We start from the raw sequence: 21,334 nt of genomic DNA on the forward strand, positions 1-21,334 counted from the left end.
TTACTATATAAACATAATACTTTTAGTAATTTTACCATAAAACTAGTATTTAAATTAAACTACACCCATGCTTCATTTTTAAGAGTGAAATAAAATAAAAAATAACATTAAAAAAAATCATACCAAGGAAATATTGCTTATCATAAATAACTGCCACAAAAGAACTCAAGTTCAGAAAAACATGAGTGTGAGGAAATGTTAATTTTGGGTTAATTTGGTTAGAACACCCCCCCCCCCACACACACACACCAAATTGTCATTTAACTAGTTTTCATCAGAGGTTTACAATATAAATACACTAACTATGCACTACTTCAGCTAAAAAAAAAGAACAAAAAAAAACATACATTGAATAAATGCCAATAAAACCCACATTATTTATTTATAATAAAACTGATTTGGTTCATGCCTCAGAAATAATATATTGCCTGCATGTTTGCTGATCCCTTTATCTGAATCAGGCTTCCAATGTCCCTCCATCTGCACAGTAAAAGAACTGAGCAAATAATCACATACAGGCAATGTTTGTACAGATATTTCTTAAATAATTTAGTCACTTTTGTAAACACTTAATATGGACTAATCAACCAGTTGTTTGTGCTGTATAGTCATTGTGTTTGCTTGAGTGAATGCCACACAAAGCTGCTCTAAAATGTATTCAGTGAAACTGCTCAAAGGAAACTCTGATGTGTCACTCCAGTGCTTATCCACAGTCAAAATCAGATAAGATATTCACCGTAGATGATCAGAGATATTTCTGTTTGGTACACCAATTTATTATTTGAGATTTCTCTTTCACTGCAGAAGAGAAGAACTGCAAAAGCTTTTACCCAGGTTATGAATCACACTTGTGCTTTCACTACCTGTTTTTGTCTAACACCCTATTCTTCCTGACACACACGCAAGCCACACGGAAAGATTTCATTACATGAAAATTGCCCTCATTTTCCCTATTTGTATTATAATTTTGTCGGGATCTCCATTCTGTACAAATGTCAGCTACAACATTTGGCTTCTAAATCATCTTGCAAAGGTTATTTTCCTGGATGACATTCATTATTCTAACGCACGCACACCACCGAGAGAGGACAGGGAAGATGCAGGCTACCTGAAACCTGCTACAGCTCCCACGCTAAACAGAACGTGCATTAGCTTGCTCATTATTTGGGAGGTGACACTGAGCTAAATTGTATGCTTTTTCTTAACTTACAAGGCATCTACATTTAGGACCAATCATCTCCAGTGAGAAAAGATTAGGAAACCGTGATCAAGGAGATGAAATGTCAATCATTTTTAACAACCGATGGAATGTCTAATGGCTGTCAGTCTAAGAACAAAATTTTTTAATAATCCTGAAAAATAATAGAAAAAATGTATTATAGTTACACTTGTTACCATTAGTTCTTAGTATCTGGAACTAACAATAAACAACATACAGCATACTGTATATTAAGAAAATTAACGGTTGTTGTAAGTTAAATTATCTTTGCCCATAAGTCACTTTAAGTATTATTAATGTGAACAACTTCAGTGTTTAAAAATGTATTATTATACTGTATTTAGAAATTCAACTCATCCAAAAAATGCAGATTCTCTTATAATTTACTAATCTTCATGTCATTTCAAACCTGTATGACTTTATTTCTTCTATCAAAATGATATTTAGAAAATGATTTAATGTCTCGGTGGGTTTCAGTGTTGTAGACCTGTGCTGTGTGGACAAAAACATTCTTTAAACATTATTTGTACTAAACAGAAGCTTTGGAATTACAAAAGGGTGAATACATCGGCAGTCTTTTAATTTCAGAGTGACTATTTCTAATCTAGATTATTAAACAATATGGTACCATTTTATAATAAGGTTTCATTGGTTACCATTAATTAACTATGTGCTAACAGTCAACAACTAATATTTTTACATTATTTATTAATAATGTTAATTTTAAGATTTACCAATTAGTTTTTAAATCAAGTTTTATATTATATTTAGTTAATGCACTGTAAGCTAACAATTGCATTTTTATTAGCTAACATTAATAAATGCCTATACATATTATGAAAAAATATACTGCTCACTGCTAGTTCATGTTAATTAATGCAATGACTAATGTTAACAAATGAATTGGAAAGCACTTCCAAAATAATGGTGAACATTTAGAAGATTAGAATTCTCCACGCAGATAAAAAAAAGGTGAGAGATGTTTGTATTGTTTTAAAATGTTGTATCAGAGGTTTCAGAGTTTGAAAATAGGTCACTGATGATATACATGTGTAAGAGCTAAAGGGAGACAGAGCATGAAAGTGAGTATTAGAGAATGTTTGGCTTAGAGACCGTGTGGACGAATGTGTTTGAATTGGTAAGTGTTGGTAATTGGTGTGTGTGTGTGTGTGTGTGTGTGCGTGTGTGTGTGTGTGTGTGCAGGTCCCACTGCTTGCAGTAATCCCCCTAAGAAATTGGTTGGTAGAGAAGGAAGGGTAGTAGTCTGATATAAGCTTTAAATTAGAACACATTTCACAATGACCTTTCCTTGAAGTATGAGGTTATCTTTTTTCATTTCCTCTTGTACAAAGGGTCAACTGTGTGACTCACGGGTGATGGTGTCTCAGTGGGTAAGGCCTTTAGATTGGTTACCATGGTTTGACCATCCTCTGACCACTGCTATTGTGCCGAAACACCTTACTTGAATCTACCTCTGGGTTCCTAAACTTCTCTTTCCCTCAAGACCAGAGTAAAGCAGAGCTTTCAATGCCAGGGGCATCGCTAGACCCTTCTTACTGAGGCACAAGCTCCAGTGAAATACAGCTATGCCCCAGTAAAATATGAGGCTACTGATAAATCTTTGTCTGGTGATGGAGATCATTGTACACCGACATAAGAACGATTTTCCCTGACAATATTTTAGCAGTTTTGCCATGTGTTTTATTAGCTATTCAGAATCAGAAGTATAAATGCCAAATTTAACTAATGTAGAAAGGTCTAAAGCTGTTTCTGGTTCACTGCACATGCAGCGTGTGAATGAATGAATAAATGAATGAATGAATAAATGAGAATGTGCTGCAGGTAAAGACAATTAATATACATGCAATAATATTAAAATACAGATATTTTGGAGATTGATGGGAGTTTGTTCCCCAGTGCTGATGGAAAACTAGAAATACACCTCTTCCTGGTGATGAAATCAATGAAATTAAAACAGACACAATAGAATAATAGTTTTCCTGCATGACCGTAGTGAAATGCAGACGAGAGTAAGCCTCTGAATATGAAAACAGCAATGCAACAAAGGGAAACAAAAAGAGCAAACTTTTACATAACAAAGCATAAACAAGCGAGTGTATTGTGTGAAATGAAGCAAAACGAATTCTTAACATGAATTAAAAGAAAATCAAATAATAGATGCATACAAATAAGAAGGAATGAAAGAAAAGAGAAGGCAGCAGGGGAATAAACAAGTGTTTAAAATCTATAAATCTGCTGCCATTCATTTTCTTGTGAACTGTTTATGCCAGAAATGAAAAGAGGAATTTAAACTCATTCTATTGTGAGCGGGAAACAGAAATGAAGGGAACTCTGCACAACAAAAACATATTAGTCTGGGTTTCTAACACTGTGCTTTATTTTATGAAGTTTCCCAAATATTTAAATGGCTTGTTAAGTATACATGAAGTGGATTGTTAAGGGCCCTGTTAAGTTATAAAAAACGGTCAAACATGTTATCTTATTAAGACACACTAAGTTATTATAGAATGCAATATAGCAAAATAAAGAATTCAAACCTTGTATTTTAGAAATGATAAAGTTACCACAACCTACACATATGTTCCTTTGGTTGGAAATTTAGATGTACACTGAAGAAGATTACAATGACAGCCACTTTCAAATTCATAGATCATCTGGTTTGAGGCGTAAACACTGGATAATTGCTACTTCCTCTGCAATATGGGACTGTCATAAAGGTTTATCTTACTGCCTGTCAGGTTAATTAAGATATATTACAGGACAAGCTCAGTGTGGGACTATTGTTTTAATAGGTGACTTTTTTTGTTGTTTTTTTTATCCATCATTTTTAAGCTTATATTTTTAACAAGATGAATATAGTGTTCTCTGCTTTGCAATAACAAGGAGAAAACAAGTTTAACTTTAACTACTAAATATTGTAGAAACGTAATTTTCTGTAAAGTTGCTTTGCAATGATTTGTATTGTAAAAAGCGCTATACAAATAAACTTGAATTGAATTGAAAGTCTGATTGATTAATGATCATTTTATATACTTAGATAACTTAACTTTTGGGAAATGTGCATTATAAGCTACTAACATTGATCTTCCGGGGGGTGGGGGGAAGGGAAAGGGAAATGCAGGCCACAAATCTTCATTATAATACAAAACTTCCCAAAAGAATATTCTTGCCTGAGCATAACTCCGTACTTCTAGCTAGATCAATCAGGACTCTCAAACAGCATGATATTTACTGAGACACTTAGTTTTGATTTATCCTTGCTATCTTATCAGTATCAGCACAAACCTTTCATACTGTAGCTTTAAAACTTTTAGACGTGTGTTATGAGACTTGAAGTACATCAGAGGATGCACAAATATAATATGCTATACCTGTTATTTAATACTGCAAGCGGAAGCTGAAACTAAGATTTGAATGGAGAAATGTCAACGTCAGAACTAAGCCAGAGTGACAAATGAGAATCTGCGCATGTATAGCCATTCGAAACAAAAAAAGAATGTGGATTACTTAAAGCCACAGTATTAAGCAGGATAATTACCAACGTGTCCTGAAACATCAGCATTCCTCTAAAAATGTGAAAGACAATGTACTTGGCATCTGAAATGACACAGAGTATAGGCTGGACACAGCACAGACTTCACAAAGGGACAATATCCAAGGGAGGCTACTGAACACTCTGAACACAAGAGGATGCCCAAAGTCTAAGCTGCTTTTTTATTTATTTATTGCTGCCAGGGATGTGAAACTTGTCAAAACTTTGCTCCATAAAAATAAAACATTCAAAGAGGTTTTCATCCAAAAGGGGAATTGGGGGCACATATAAATAAAACAGTAATTGATAACTTACTCATCTAACACAGATAAAAGACCTCTTAAATTAAAGCTGACATCTTAATTGTCCATTACTTAATAATCTTATCTTAAATAATTCCCATCTCTCCAACAGGTTATTTGGATTTGGCTCTGAAGTTTACCAACTACGACATCATTAAAGTGCTCATAAAAGAGCTGGAAAATGTTTGAATATAAATGGCTGCTTTTAACTAATGAGGGACTATCATTTCAGTGGAGAGATAAATGAGTTGTGGAGAGCCCTGCAATTAGAAGCCAGTGTTCAGGATCTCGTATCAAGCCAATTTAATGCTGAGCAGCTTCCAGTGACCTATGAGAGGCAGTGTGTGTGTGTGTGTGTTCGTGTGTGTGTCTACTATCCATACAGTTTTCCAGGCACAGACAAGCACCTCCAGGTTTTTAACACGTATCAGCTTGGATTACACTGAAGAGAAGTATAGGTGAGATCAGGGACGGCTGCAGCACTCTTTGCTCTAATGTTTGTATCTGAGTTTTTTGTGCTATATTTATCTCAAACATGTCTGCTACAATTTAATGTTGTTTTGTTGTAACGAGTGCTGTTGTTGTAAGCTACCCCACTACAGGGGTAAATTGTATCAGTAGATGGGGTGGTCTGAAACACTATTAAAAAGATTAACATCAGAAACCTTCACATGGAATTCACAATCGTACTGAAATTAGAATTTCAACAGAATTTTCTCAAATTGTCCACTGAGACTGGTGCTAGAGCTGGTGCTCAGCCGAGGGTGGCACTCGTTCACTAGCAGGTAATAGCTACATCACCAACATGTGACTGGAATCACTTGATATCTATTGTGGAAAGAAAGCATTGTTGTTGTTGTTTTGTTTTTTGTTTTTTTTTCCTAACTACTGCTGAACTGACATATTTACATTTTTCTTGTTAATGTTGCTAATTCACCTGAACTCCATAGGTCCCTTGTTTGAGTCCAGCTATGTCTTAGGGCCAGTTCGGAACCAGGATCATGAAAAACCTGAAAAGTGTAACCCGGTTCCCAACAGCCCTGATGGAAAAGTGGTATAAGTCAGGGTTCCTCAGTGGGGGTAGTGCTATCCGCCAGTGTGCATTCAGAGAACATCAGGGGGCATTTATTTAAGGTGAGCTTAGGCCAAAGATTAACAATGACACAAGCTGAAACATTATATTTACTTGCTAAACGTTTGCAACATTCATACCATGTTTGGATGTGTCAAAGCAAACGTTCCAAACCCATTAGTCCTGTTAACAGTGCATGGAGTACATCCATGCACTGTTAAAAGGGTCATCCGTTGATTACCTGTGTTTTCTGTCAGTGCGCATCCACTGTTGATAACTAATTGTAATGGGTTCTATGCTTTTGACGTAACACATCTGGTGTATTAAAATGCTTAATGTACAAAATACTAAACATGGCTTAATGTCCTAAAACCTCAACCACTGAAAACCAATTTCCTCTCACATTCCTCTTCTCAAAACACAAATAATTTTGTGTTTTCTCCCCATAGAAAACAAGTTATAAAGAAAATGTTTAACATGAGTTAATGCATTAATACAGTGATATAAGACCACACTCAGTATAAACCTTACTGATGTTGCAAACCATATACAGACAAGCAGATGTGGCCAGAATATGAATGCATGAGCCAAAATGCATGTTAGGGGTTTTCCTCCCATTGAAAATCATTATGAAGAAAAGTCTTAACAGATAAAGATATAAAATGCTGTTTATACAGTTTTTATACTAAAATATATAACTATGTACAGGCGAGCAGATGAAACAAAAATATGAACGCAGTATGCTAAATCGCATGGAAAGTGTTTTCTTTATAATGAGGAAAATGTTTAAAGCCTGGGTATACTTTATATTCATGATTTATTTTACAGTGAATGGTAAATATACACCTGATGAATAAAAAAAAAAGTCAGACAAGTCAGTCATTATTAAATTGTGCCAATGTTGGTTTATACACCATCCCATTTTGTCCAATCTTTGTAGGCCCAGGACAAGAAAATAAGTGAATACTTGCAAACAAATCCAATTATAAAGCACACTGCAGGTTCAAACAGTGGTTAACATTACAGTGTTACAACCATCCCCAGGTTCTGCTCCCGTGTACACACACAGACACTTCTTGTACTGTTTCTGTAAAATACTTTTCTTATTACAGAAGTTCAAACCTGCTGTTCTACAACAATCAGTGTCAGTCCTGACCTTTACACACACATGCAGTACAGTGCTAAACGTAATACAGAAAGATGAACCTGTAATTGCTTATTTGCTTTTTGTTGACCAGTAATTCCAAAAATCACCTCTGCCTCAGAAAGTATACATCATTTTCTGTAGACAGTATACAGAATTCAGTCTCTTTCATTGTCTTGAGGGTATTTCCCCTCCTCATATTTCCTCTCTCTTTCTCTTCTGGCTGTGTGAGACGGACTTCATCATGTTACCCTTAATAAACCCAAGTCACCTCTATCTCTCTCTTTTTAGCCGTGCAATAGAGGTGACTCATCCACTGCTCGCTCTGTGCAGATAAGAACACTTGCCTTTTCATTCATGATTTTGACTAAAGGGGGAAACAAGCTCGAAAACAACCCACTGTCTTCACGCTTTCACTACAGTGTGATAAACAGACCAAAAAAGCAGAAGGACAGAAAAGATTTAATTATCCGTCATGATAAAAGAAGAAAAGGATAAGAGAAAAGCTCTTCATTCTGTCCAGACGTTACGTAAGTGTATCACTGGCCTTACTGTTTGAAAGACGCACACAATTGAGATATTTCTACATTTAATGATCGATCCAGACACTATCTGCTGTTATTTATGAAATATCTGTGTGCAAATTAAAGTAAAGACCAGCTGGCACTCCTAGTGCTCTTCAGAGCTTTGTTCAAGCAGCTTGAAGCCGCTGACACACACAGACACCTACAGGGTAAATACCTTCATCTAGATATTAATATTTTCTGACAGTGGAGACAAATTTTCCTACTTTAGCAAGAGTGCATTAATATTTATTGTATGTGTGTCTTTGGAACACATGCACTGCCCCTAATGCTGTCCCACACAGAGTAATGTGTTATCACTGCTGCACAATGTACTCAAAATGACATGTTTTTCAGAATCATAACTGTGCCATACCATTCTGTCAGGATTAGGATAAAACGACGACTGCAGCCAGAAAGAATGAGTCTTTGCTGGAGATCTGTGTTTGATGATCAACAATTGCTGCCCCAAGAGGCATAAACCCACACACTTGTACACAAACAGCATGATCGGAATTTAATTCAGCGTGGCTCTGTCTTGTCAGATCGTTTTATTTGCAGTTGAATGTATCTTCTCTCTCTTTTAATGTTATACCTGTGTGAAATTGAGAAAATGAGTTGAAGATGAGAGGCAACTTTGAATCAACACTTCTTCCTGTGCCAAAATATGCTCTGATTCCCTTCATTAAATTCTCTGCAAAAACACATTTTCCTCATCTGGTTGTCTGTAAGAGTTCATTACAGGAAAAATGTCCCAACGCAATTATTCCAAGAAAGACGCTGCATAAATTGAGCCCGTGTTCGTATAATGTATCTTCAAGGGCAGAATTATTTTGATTATAAATAGATAAAAGCACTCTGAATTCAACAAAGTATTAGAGCACCGCAGTAAACCGCTTTCAACAGGATTCATTGTTGTGCATGAGCATCCTCACTCCTACAAGACAATCAAACTGACAGAGACTAATTATACCAGTGTAATAAACACTACCATTTAAAAGTCAGTAAAAAACGTCTCTAATGCACAAGGCTGCATTTGTTTGATCAAAAATACAGTAAAACAGTATCAAATATTACAACTTCAAATATCCCTCTAACTTTCTATTTTAATGAATTTCGAAATGTAAATGATTCTTGGATGGCAAAACTAATATTTTCAGCAGTCATTACCTCAGAAATCATTCTAATATGCTGCTTTTTCTATTTTTTTTTTTTTTTTTTTTTTTAAGAAACATGTATTACTATCAGCATTGAAAATGGTTGCTAAATATTTTGGTGGAAACCATGAAACTTTTTGTGACATTTGCCAAGTTTGGTAACCCATAGTTGGAATTGGTGCTCTGCATTTAACACAGCATTGAGAAGTGAACACACAACGCTATCTCATGACCAATTCGTACGAATTTTACGAGGTGGCTTATTCATACGAATTTGTACGACCTCACTCGTATGATTTTGTACGACCCCAGTGATGGTTAGGTTTAGGGGTGGGGTTAGGTGTAGGTCATTCGTACAAATTCATACGAATTGTGCAAATCGTAAAATACTTATGATTTGGCAACAATCGTATAGATTTGTACGAGTGTGGTCGTACGAATTCGTACGAATAAGCCACCTTGTGAAAAACATTTTATCCTACCCTGACATTTTATCCTACCCATCAGATTTTCCTACACGGGTTTACTGCTCACGCGCACATCAATATCGTGTCCTTTTTCTCATGCTAAATAACGTTATTTAATGTATCTGCATTGCTGTAAGGGCAGGTTTAGGGTTGGGGTAGGTGTAGACTTTAATAAAAAAGGAAATCTTGTTTTTTTTTAATTTGTAGAAAATAATATTAATTGTTGGTTTCATGTAGCTGTATCCCTTCTAGCTACAACCGCGAATATAACACATAATTACTGTATTTGCAGTACTTTAAGGGTAGGTTTAGGGTTGTGGTAGGTGTAGACGTTAATAAACCATAACTTTACATTAGCATTTTTCGTTTGTCGGATTGTACTACCCACTGTTTTAGTGGGAGGTAGGAAAATCTGACAGCGTAGGACAAATCAACAGAACACCGGCCCAAGACTCCAACCAACAACCTTAGGGTTAGGAGTCAAACTCTCTAACCACTAGACCACAACTTCACGTGTTATAAAGCCATGCATCGAATCCCCATATTTTAATGCTGGACACAACCTGTGAATGGACTGAAAATAGACTTTTTACCCAGAATTTACTAAAATAGAATTTACCCAGTCAATGCTTTTATACAGGATCCGATCATAACATCTGAAAAAATAAGGATATGTCTGACATCTCTGATGTTATTTCCAGCACCCGGGGAGCAACTGGGGTTTCAGTGCCTTGCTCAAGGGCACTTCAGCAATGGGTATTGAGGGTGGAAGAGAGTGCTGTTCATGAACTCCCTCCACCTACAACTCCTGCCAGCACAGAGACTCGAACCTGCAACCTTTTGGGTTTTTAAGTCAAACTCTCTAACCATAAGGCCACAGCTGCCCCCATTATAAAATATTAACAGCATCAATAAAAAGAAAATATCCTTATGATAAAAGCTAAAAGTCTTATAATTTATAGGTTTTATAGGCCTTATGGCCAAACAGATTACTGACCAGGTCATTTTTTTTTTGTTTTTCAGAATCCCATTACCTGTGAACTTTCTGTCAATGAGACAGTTATTCCCGATTGAAAACAACATTCTACTTCCTGTGTGTTGTGGCTAATTTAATTCAAATTTGCAATATGAACTGGTGTTTTAAAATTCTGTACTGCCAGTTTTGTAATTCTGAATTATGCCCAGCTCTGGTATTTTCAGCATGTTCTTGTGTATTTAAGACATAAAATAGGGGGGGGAGCAGAAATGGCCATTCTCCATAGTCTTTAACAGTTTGTTACAGAGTGCAGTCAGTGGACAGACCCTCATTTGTTACATAGGGGAGAAATACATGTTCAGACAGACTGTATGGTGGGAAAAGAGCCAGCTGCTCTCAGCGGCAAAACAAACACTCACACCCCTGTACAAATCTGACAGAAGCAAATACATTTTTCTAAACCCTTTTCTCCAGCTGCCTTATACCAGCTTTTATTATCTGATCCAAGTTAAAACATTTATTTGTCAGACAGACTAAAATAGTAAAGTCTATATTTAAGGACAGGATTAGTGACAGGGATAAAATGCACTTGGTTAATGAGACCTTGGCTTGATTTCTTCAGTATCAAAATGCCTAAGTTCATGCAATGTAAATATTCATTATCACAATCTTAAATGCAAACATTCAATGACAAATAATAGGCTGCACATTTTATGTGGTCTAGACACGTTCAAAATCAAAATATGGAGAAAGGTGTTTAGTTCTGTCAATTCAAATAGTAGGACTTTAAGGTCTTGTGAAGGAGTTTGAAAGGCCCAAATGAGACATGTTAAGTTAATGCCATAAGTTAATAATATCTCTTTTTTTAATTTACAGGGTTAGTTCACCCAAAAATGAAAATTAGCTTGTGTTTTACTCAACCTAAAAACATCCTACGTGTATATGACTTTTTTCTTTCAGACAAATCAGTGTTATATTAAAACTTATATGTACTAAAAAAATTAAACTGAAATTATAAATGAATAAAAACACAGACGTAATAAAATTACTAAAACTTTAACTAAACTGAAAACAGAAAATACGGAAATAAAAATATTCAAAATATATTAATAAAAACTATATTAGTGTATAAAAGATACTAACAATGCCTCAGATGACTTCAGTGTCCATTTTACTGTAATATTGTCCACTAATTGTTTTATGCATTGTGCTGGATTTGTTGTTTTTCTTATAGACCATACATTATGCCTTACACAAAGTAAATAAGTGTTATAGAACTCTCTAGAAGAAAGGAAAGTCACAAGATGACAATACACTCCCGTGAGTACCTAATAAACCTCTCACATCATTTTGTGCTCTTACAAACCCTAAACCAGTCTTTATGTAAATTACTATAATTATTGATGGTAATTATCTAACATTGCTATTATTTTATAATTGAGTACTTTGATGATAAACTAACAAAGGCTAAAGATACATATCGGAAGGGTAGACAGAAACACAGAGACACATGTGGTGGGTAAGCAGGTGAGAAGTCCTTAGAAAGTCAGTTTCCACTAATAGCACATTCTCTCTAGAGAGCAGAGACATGCCCGCAGCTCATCCATGTGATCAAAGAGACCCTAATATAGTAGAATCATCATTTGCAACTAAGTCTTTAATGTAGTCGTTTTGTCTTACAAATTATTTAACAACGTGAACAAGATTAGATTTTCATCACTATTACTTCTGCAGAAGAGCATTATACAGTACATCATGTAAACATGGGAGCATTGGGATTCTAGGGTGCAAAGACCCCAAGCATATAACGAAACACATATTTCATATAATAGGCTACATACTGAAGTGGAACTGTGGGATCATCACTTCATTTACACTCCTTTTGCATTATGGGAACGTGTTGATGGACTGAAGACGGCGATGTTGTCGAATGAGTCAGAGATTGCCATAGAGACACTGGCCACCCTGTCGTGATTTACTGAGTCATTATGTGCCCCCTTGCAAGGTGTGTGTTTGATGTACATGCTGTTGAATGACAATGGTGGAGACTTACAGCGAGAGAGCTATTTTTGATTTCAAAATATGTGACATAATGAACTGTGTTGGAAAAACTTGATGGTGTTTTAATTTTATTTTGTATTTGATTATATTTTAAAATGTATTGATGTTTTTATGTTTAAACATTTATATTACTAATATTAATATTAATTAATAAATACATTTAATTCTAGCATTAAATAACAACTGTTAGTAAATAAATAAATAAATAAAACATTTAGCGAGTGTTTTCTATTTTAATATATATATATATATATATATATATATATATATATATATATATATATATATATATATAGCAGGAATTTAAATTAATTTATAGTTAATTTATATATTTATAGTAATTATTTATATAATAATTAAGGGGTTAATTTTTGAGGGTGAGTAATTAAAGGGTTCATATGATGTTGCTAAAGATAAATATATATTTTTTTTGTATTTGGTGTAATGAAATGTTTTTTGGTTTAAGGTTAAAAAATATATATTTTCCACATGCTGTACATTATTTTTTCTCCTCTGTGCCCCGTCTTTCTGAAACATGTAGTTGTTTACAAAGCTCATCAATCTGAAAAGTGAGGTGTGCTCTGATTGGCCAACTATTCAGTGCATTGCGATTGGCTGAATACCTCAAGCGTGTGTCGGAAATGTTACGCCCCTTACCATACTGTGATGCCGTGTGTCCCGGCACAAGAAAACAATAAAACCCATTACAAACAAGGCATTTGTTGCATCCAGTAGGGACATAATTACTGATTATAATGACTTATAATGTCTTTTTATGCGTTGTGTTGCATATCGCACCGCATAAACATAAAACCATGTCTGCATTTGAAACGACAAACAACAAACGCTACTCTACACTGCTCAAAACTCGTGCTTGAATCATCAGTGGCAAATTCTTTAAATATAAAAACACACTTACAGACTGTGAGTCATAAGATCCAGACTGTCCTTGCCAAGAGTGAGGAACGGCCGGCAGATTCGATGAAGGAGCAGCCGGGGGCTTGCGGCAACCAAATGTGATGACCCCGGGCTGGATTCTGCTTCTTCCACAGTGAAATCTGATCGGGCGATCCACAGCGCAAAGTTAATGTATTTCCTCAGCGACCAGCACGGATCAGCTAGTTCATGCATTCATGACCTCTAGACTGGACTATAGTAATGCACTTCTAGGTGGTTGTTCTGCTTCGTCAATAAACAAGCTACAGGTAGTCCAAAATGCAGCAGCTAGAGTCCTTACGAGGTCAAGAAAATATGATCATATTACCCCAATTTTACAGTCTCTGCACAGCTACCTATTAAGTTCCGTATCAGTTACAAATTATCATTACTTACCTATAAGGCCCTAAATGGTTTAGCTCCAGCGTACCTAATTAGCCTTCTACCACGCTAAACCCATCACGCACCCTAAGGTCACAAAACGCTGGACTTTTGGTCGTTCCTAGGATAGCAAAGTCCACTAAAGGAGGTAGAGCTTTCTCACATTTGGCTCCCAAACTCTGGAATTGCCTTCCTGATAATGTTCAGGGTTCAGACACACTCTCTCTGTTTAAATCTAGATTAAAAACACATCTCTTTCGCCAAGCATTCGAATAATGTATATTTTAAATTAGTTGCATCTGATCAAAGGTGCATTTTTATTAATTAGCTTGGGTTAAACTAATTTTACTTTGTTGGATCAGCAGCTATGCTAATGATTTACACAAGCTCCAGTCTGGATCCAGAACACCTGAGAAGAGATGATGCTGACCCCTCAGAGGACCTCAGATGATGCTAACCCTGAATCAACAAACAGAACTAACAAATATTGCTAAATGTGTGACTGAATCATATAATAACTTAATTAATAATATTGATTGTTCATCGTCTAGCTGACTACGTCTTGTATTATTATTATTATTTTTATTTTTTCTAAAATCCTGTCAAATGTGCACAAACTACTAGCTACTACTAAATATTGTAGAAACATAATTTTCTGTAAAGTTGCTTTGTAACGATTTGTTTTGTAAAAAGCGCTATACAAATAAACTTGAATTGAATTTAATTGAATCAGCTCTAGGCATGATGAAGCCTTTTGTATATATATATATATATATATATATATATATATATATATATATATATATATATATATATATATATATATATATATATATATATTTCTTTGGATGTGAGACTTTAGTCTTTGCAACTTTACAGATCTTTTTTATGCACCAAGATCTTGTAACACTCCAAACTTTCAGTATATACAACATACATTCTCTGAAAACATGTCCTAATACCTAATGGCCATATTCCTTTGAAGTTAAAATGAAATTGTTTTAAATATGTTGAGATGTCTTTACTAAAACACAAGACAAAAATCTTGTTGTCTTTCAACATTGTACACTAAAAGACATTCTGTTGGGAATTTCAGTCAGTCTTGAACACAGAACAAGCAGTATAAACTTACATCACATCAGATTAAATTTAAATCAGTTCTTTTCCTGAACTAAGGTTGTGATACCAGGTGATTAATCACTAGCGTCTACGCAGAGGTGTGAGATGTCTCTGACCCAAATGTCACAGGCATGTCTTTCATAATCATGGGATTTGGCATGATCTTTTGAAGATTTCCGGCTGCTTTCCAATTATACATTCATCAAATGAATGTCTCTGCCGATGACGAATTACCTGTAATATTGGCCAAGTGTTGAGCACTGAAGACAAAACAAAGTTAAAGGCGAAGAGCAGAAAGAGAAGCAAAGAGATATTAAAGGAATATCTGCTCGATTTAAATAAGTGCTTGTACTGTAGATTATAGCTAATAAATGTTGAATGTGAGTGTGATGTGAAATTAGAAAGCATTGTTTTTGGTTTGTTTATATATTTCTTTGCACATTTGATCATGTAAAAAACATTAACCTTACAGCTGAGCAAGGTTTATAGGCAAATTTATGGCTGAGTTGTTTTTTGTTAAATCTGTGAGCTGAAGCAATACATCTGATCTTAACGTTTTTTTATTAAAGATTATAAGAACACATTAATAAAAAAAATTATACAAATAAAAAAAAAATAATGAATTGCACTGATACATTATTTATAATAAACAGTATTCCATTAAAAAAATAAGAATTTAACATTTTATTCTCATGGGGACTTTAATCATTCTTTCCACCAACTTTTTGTTCGTCCTTCCCCGTTCACCCCACAGCTTGCCCGGAGCATAGGCAGGCAAAAAAAAAAAAGCTAAAAAGAAGAAATTAAGTGACAGAAGCAGAGAACACAGAGTTTGTTCCCTTACCTTTGTTCTTGTAAATGAGGCACAGATGGGAGATAATTAATTATTGTGATTCACTAGCAGCTAATTCAATCTTAAAGGGGTCATATGATGCGATTTAACATTTGTCCTTACTCTTTAAAGTGTTATAATATCTTGGTGCATAAAGAAGATCTGTAAAGCTGCAAAGACTAAAGTCTCAAATCCAAAGAGTTATTCTTTATGAAATGTTAAACTCCTCCACGCCCTCCTAAAACGGCTCACTGTAACACACAGCCCCACATCTACATCACGATGTGGGAGGATTTGCATAACACCGTCCAAATATTCACGCAAAGAAGATGTAGCTTTTATTCTCTCTGTTTCCGCTGGCGCCATGTTGTGGAGAGGCTGTGTGTTTCATTGTGAGTATGAAACTACTTTCTTTGGCCTTGATATCTGATAAAGAGGATGATATCTGCTTCATTTCCCTGTGGAAATACATTAACTTTGCGCTGTAGATCGCCAGATCAGCTTTCACTGCGGACTTTAAGCAGACTACAGTCCGGGGTCGTCACAGGTGGTTTCTGCAAGCCCCGGCTGCTCCTCACTCAAGCCGCCAGTAGTTCATCACTCTCCAATCACAAATGCAGACATGTTTTTATGGTTATGCGGCGTGATACACAATGCATAAAAAGACAGTAAAAGTCATTATAATCAGTAATTATGTCCCTACTGGATGCAACAAATGCCTCGTTTGTAATGGGTTTTATTGTTTTTGTCTTGTCATGCCGGGACATGGCATTATAGTTTGGTAAGGGGCGTAACATTTCCATCACACCCTTGAAGTATTCAGCCAATCGCAATGCACTGGACAGCTGGCCAATCAGAGCACACTTCACTTTTAGTGTTTCAGAAAGGTGACTCATAGTCATAGATGAAAAACAATAATGTACAGTATGTATAACGCATGGAAGCATTACACCAAATACAAAAAATTATGTTATTTTTAGCAACATCATATGACCCATTTAATTACAAGCAGGAACAGCTCTAAAATGTCCTGACACAACTATTGGTACACTTAACATTAGCACGCATTAAGGTCGTGTGTTAAAAAGCATGCACTGAATACCCATATTTTAATGCTGGACACAAACTGTGAAAAGACTGAAAATAGACTTTGAATTAACACAGTCAATGCTTTCATACAGGATCATCAGATCATAACATCTGGAAACAATAGGATATGTCTGACATCTCTGTATCTACACTATCATGTAGATATTAATAATTATTACATTTTAAATAGTCTATATTGTCATATATTTGCCTGATTCTATATCTGTTTAAACAGATGTAAGTATTTTGTACATACTAAATAAATAATAAGACGTATTAATTCATGAAATATAGAACGATTAAAATGCTGTGCTAATTAGTGTTAATGCGCCATCTGGTGGCCAATGTTAAAACAGCACTTATGCCCGACCAAAAATATTCATAAAATGTTCAAAGTATTAATTCAATGCTCAGAAGGGTATTCTGGCACCATTTCACCCAATCACCATGTGCAATATAATAAAAGATCAAAGTGATTTGGATCACTAGCTTTCTAATCTTTTTGTATTCTGTGTTCTTTTCATTTATTATACAATTAACAAAAGCAAACAAGACCTCTAACACTAGCTTGCTCTAATCTTTTTCTGTTTTCTTTTAATTTATTATATTATTTAAAAGCCCTTGATTTGTGTACTGCGTTAAGCTAACCTGAGTCTTATTATTGCACTTGTACATCATGGTTCTTTTCTTGATTTTGATTGCTTCCATTGTCCTCATTTGTAAGTCCCTTTTGGATAAAATCGTCTGCTAAATGGCTAAATGTAAGTTCAGAATGTATTATTTTAAAAGAGAGGCAGTAAACATGTTTTTACAACTAATATTACTAGAAACACTGATTCAAGCACATTATGTAGTTTGTCTAGATTTTGTTTCTAACTAGTATGAAAAAAAGATAATTACAATTAGATAATTTCCTAAATGAAATAGCCTACATGACCCTAAAAGTGGATTGAAACTATGTTAAATAAAACTGTAGTTAAACTAGAAACTTGAATGTAAATAAGGAAAGGACAGAAAGGCTGAGACTGATGGATGTACATAAAAAAGCAAATTCTGGGCCAGGTGTGCCCAAATCTCAAGACATTTTAAATAAATTATCAATATTCAGTATGCAAATAAGTGTGATTCAAATGTTTATGGTTAGATTTTAAATGTCCAGTCTCAATAGGAGATTCTTGAGAATTTTATATGAATTTAAGAGAAGGTTTAAACTAAAATTAGATACCCAAGACTGAAAAATTATCTTTGAAACAGTTTCAGACAGTGCCATTTGTATGTTCAGCCTAACCTGAATGTTACAGCAATATCAAAACTGTCTAGCAAGCACTATAATAAACTGAAGTCGACAGTCTAAGCGCAATGATCATGCACAGAGTAGGATACGTGCAAGCACTTTTAGAGGTCATGGTATACTATATATAATGGAAAACTGAACCCGAGGGGTCATTTAAATCAGACCTATTCCTTTACTACCTAAACAAATTCCTTTACACAGGGGAAACAAAGCATTTTAAAACTACAACGCGCTTCTGTATACACAAAACAGACAGGGTAAAATGAACAAAACTATATATATTTTTTAAAAAGGTTTTATTTACAGACTCTGAAAGTTCAGAGGTATTTACATTGCTATTTATATTCCAACTGTAAACCAGAAATGCTTGACTAGATTACAAATAAATGCAAATGAGCCTGTCACTCTGCACACATTGAAAACGACACACTGGTGACATTTGAGACCAGTGGGATAAAGTTATACACAAATGATGACCGCAAGGCATCTGAAGAATGAAAGAAATAAGCAAATGAGGCTTTGCTGAAAAGAGAACTGATGTAGGTTCGGTTCTCGTGAAAGCAGTGGATGTTCTGGATCTATAATCACAGAAACTAGATGCAGACAACACTTTCTTTACTGTGGACACACACACACACACACACTCAGTCTGAGTCACTGCTGCTGCTGGAGGAATCTGTTGACATGGCCTCAACATCATCTTCATTTTCCTTGTTATGACCAGGTGGCTCCAGGCCAAAATCGTTGCCATGGTGAGGAGGCAGAATCCCCATGGAAACATCAGCGGACTGCCATGGATATTGTGGGGTTAGAATATCTAAAAGCGAAAGGAGAAAGACATTAGCCAAAAATAAACATCAAGGAAACATTCAGTGCTTCAGCAGAAATGTCCATAGCCACACACAAACCACAATATTTGTATGATAAAGAAAACCGGAGGAAACGGAAGAGTGAACCTGCCTGGCAATCTCCCAGCAGCCAGTGCGTCTCCTGGCAGGTGCCCGTTCACTCCGTTGGTGGGCATGTTGCTCATGTTACCCAGTATTCCACTGCGCATCTCCAGATCCGTGGGGTACGGCCTGCGGGGGTCACCTACACATACATGCACATCATAAGAACAAGAACAAATATGTGAAAGAGACAAATAAAAGAACTGTATAAAAGTCGGTTTACCTGGAACCCAGTTGAGAGGAGCACACACTGCGTTACTGGCACTGATCCTGTGAGCGTATTTGATGATCTCCTCTGAAGAGATACTCCCTGGTGACAAGAGGCCATCTTTAACTACAACAGGATCTATTTGATACTATGGTAAATCAATACATTAAATCAAGTTCTTGCATCTCAGTATCATGACTTAATCAATTCTACTGAGAACTCCCATATATGTCAAATATTAAATCATCTGAAACATGCTGGAGCTTTAAATCATGTCAGGCGTATGTGAAGCCAAGTTTCTTTGTATAGTGCATTTAGTGTATAGTCAGTTTAAATCAGTTCCTTTAGGCTTGAAGATCATGTGTTGTTTTTTGTTTTAAATAATGAATGCCATTTTAATTTATGTTTGTATCATATTTCTGTTCATCTCGGAGAACCATTAAAATAAAAATATTTCTTGTTTAGTGAAGGAATAATGTTCCAGAAAGTAATAATTAAGTGTCTTGTACACCGATGTCATTCCCCTTTCAACAATGCAAAACGTAAATATGACCTAGTGTGAATTATAGTAAGGAGAGAATTATTTTCCAGAAAATATGGTCATAATTTCAATAACACAATAATACCATTTCTGGCCTTTTCGATAGACTTCAGCTTTTCTTTGGCTTGGTAGACAGCAGTGGCCTGATAATGAATGAAAAACAGAATTATTGCCAGCTTAAAGAACATAAATATTGTGAATAAATATCTAAAAATACTGTGTGTTGCACTTTATCTTGAGGTGTCCATGTTAGTGTAAATACAGTTGCTTGTCATTACGCATAATTTACTGGAATTCCTATAGTAATAACAATGCTGACGTTATTTTTAAGGTGTCCTTGACTCGAATCAAAATACATTTGTAATGTTTTTGTTAATTTTGTTAATTTCAATGATTTCTCTCAAATCAAACTCACAACAACACAACACGCAGTTGTTTTTGCTGGAAATTAAACATCTACAAAGTTGCACAAAAACTGATGGTTTGTGGTGTAATAAAGCATGCTGATCTGTAACTGAATGCTCCTGAAACAAACACGTAGTGGCTCAGTTACCAGTATATGCTCAGCCTCTTTGAGTTGTTTCTGGAGCTGCTGGATGTCGCTGTCTCTCTTCTCGACCTCCTTCTCCAGAGCCTGCATCTCCTGGTGCACTTTGCCCTGCTCCACCGCCGTCTGCATCAGCTCCTGGAACTCTTTATCTCTCTGCACTAACAGCTCCAGTATCTGCCCACAGAATCAGCAAACGGTCAATTCACAAGGCAATTATTAAAACTTATGCTGAATCTAATTAAACAGATAATGCAAAATGCATTTCTTAGTTAGAAATTCTTAGGATTTTTTGTTTTTTAATTTTCCCAGGCTAAATCAGAATTAAACATCAGTAAATATCAGATACAAATCCATCTTCTTGAGATTTCAATGATGCCCTAAGTATTGTGTGTGCTTGTGTGTGTAAACAGTGTCTCTCACATCAGTGTCCTCTCCAGGCTGGGGCAGTTTCTGTGTCCTGGACAGCGCCAGCATCTCTATCAGCTCTCTGCAACACAAACAACAAAATATGAGAACCGAAGAGGAGCTGTGTGTGTGAAAAGTAGTAGTCTATAATGTGTTGGCAGTTGGGAAAACCGCAAACTCGAGTGGACAACGGAGACTGTGATTTATTTATTCTATTATGAGCTAATCCAGCAACTGTTGGCAGGAATGAATGGGGAATTCATGAATGAACTACAGCAGTTTAATATCATACTGCTTTGTAACAGCTAAAAAAGCAGACAGAAATAACATCAAAGCTTATTTCATCTAAACATGCAGAATATATGCAGACAAACCTTGATAAAACTTCAATATCATCCAGAGTGGATAAAAGCTTCTCTTTCGTCGGTTTCTCTGCCGCCGCCATGACAGTTTCTCCTCGTCTGCGCATGCGTGAAAAATAACACGCAGAAGCAAGAGAGACAGTGACGTCTGTT

The 21,334-nt window shown here is 35.5% G+C and overlaps 1 protein-coding gene across 1 annotated transcript; it reads right to left on the reverse strand.

Moving 5' to 3' along the window:
• Positions 1–18,446: 18,446 nt before the first annotated feature.
• Positions 18,447–21,334, reverse strand: LOC113108711 (mediator of RNA polymerase II transcription subunit 4-like). The gene is made up of 7 exons (XM_026271997.1): positions 21,194–21,334; positions 20,835–20,901; positions 20,418–20,588; positions 19,950–20,007; positions 19,339–19,425; positions 19,126–19,257; positions 18,447–18,982 (listed from the first exon to the last, which is right to left on the reverse strand). Exons 1-7 carry the CDS (start codon positions 21,286–21,288, stop codon positions 18,810–18,812), a joined length of 783 nt encoding a protein of 260 aa, XP_026127782.1. The 5' UTR covers positions 21,289–21,334; the 3' UTR covers positions 18,447–18,809.

Source organism: Carassius auratus, chromosome 9, assembly GCF_003368295.1.
Source record: "Carassius auratus strain Wakin chromosome 9, ASM336829v1, whole genome shotgun sequence".
NCBI classification, from domain to species: Eukaryota; Metazoa; Chordata; class Actinopteri; order Cypriniformes; family Cyprinidae; genus Carassius; species Carassius auratus.

Bases quoted from the DNA above. Each gene is read 5' to 3' on its own strand.
- LOC113108711 (XM_026271997.1), bottom strand. From the start codon at position 21,288: ATGCGCAGACGAGGAGAAACTGTCATGGCGGCGGCAGAGAAACCGACG. The intron at 20,008-20,417 runs GTAACTGAGCCA...ATTCATTATCAG, and splicing joins AAGAGGCTGAGCATATACTG to GCCACTGCTGTCTACCAAGC. The intron at 18,983-19,125 runs GCAGGTTCACTC...TTTCGCTTTTAG, and splicing joins GGCTGCTGGGAGATTGCCAG to ATATTCTAACCCCACAATAT.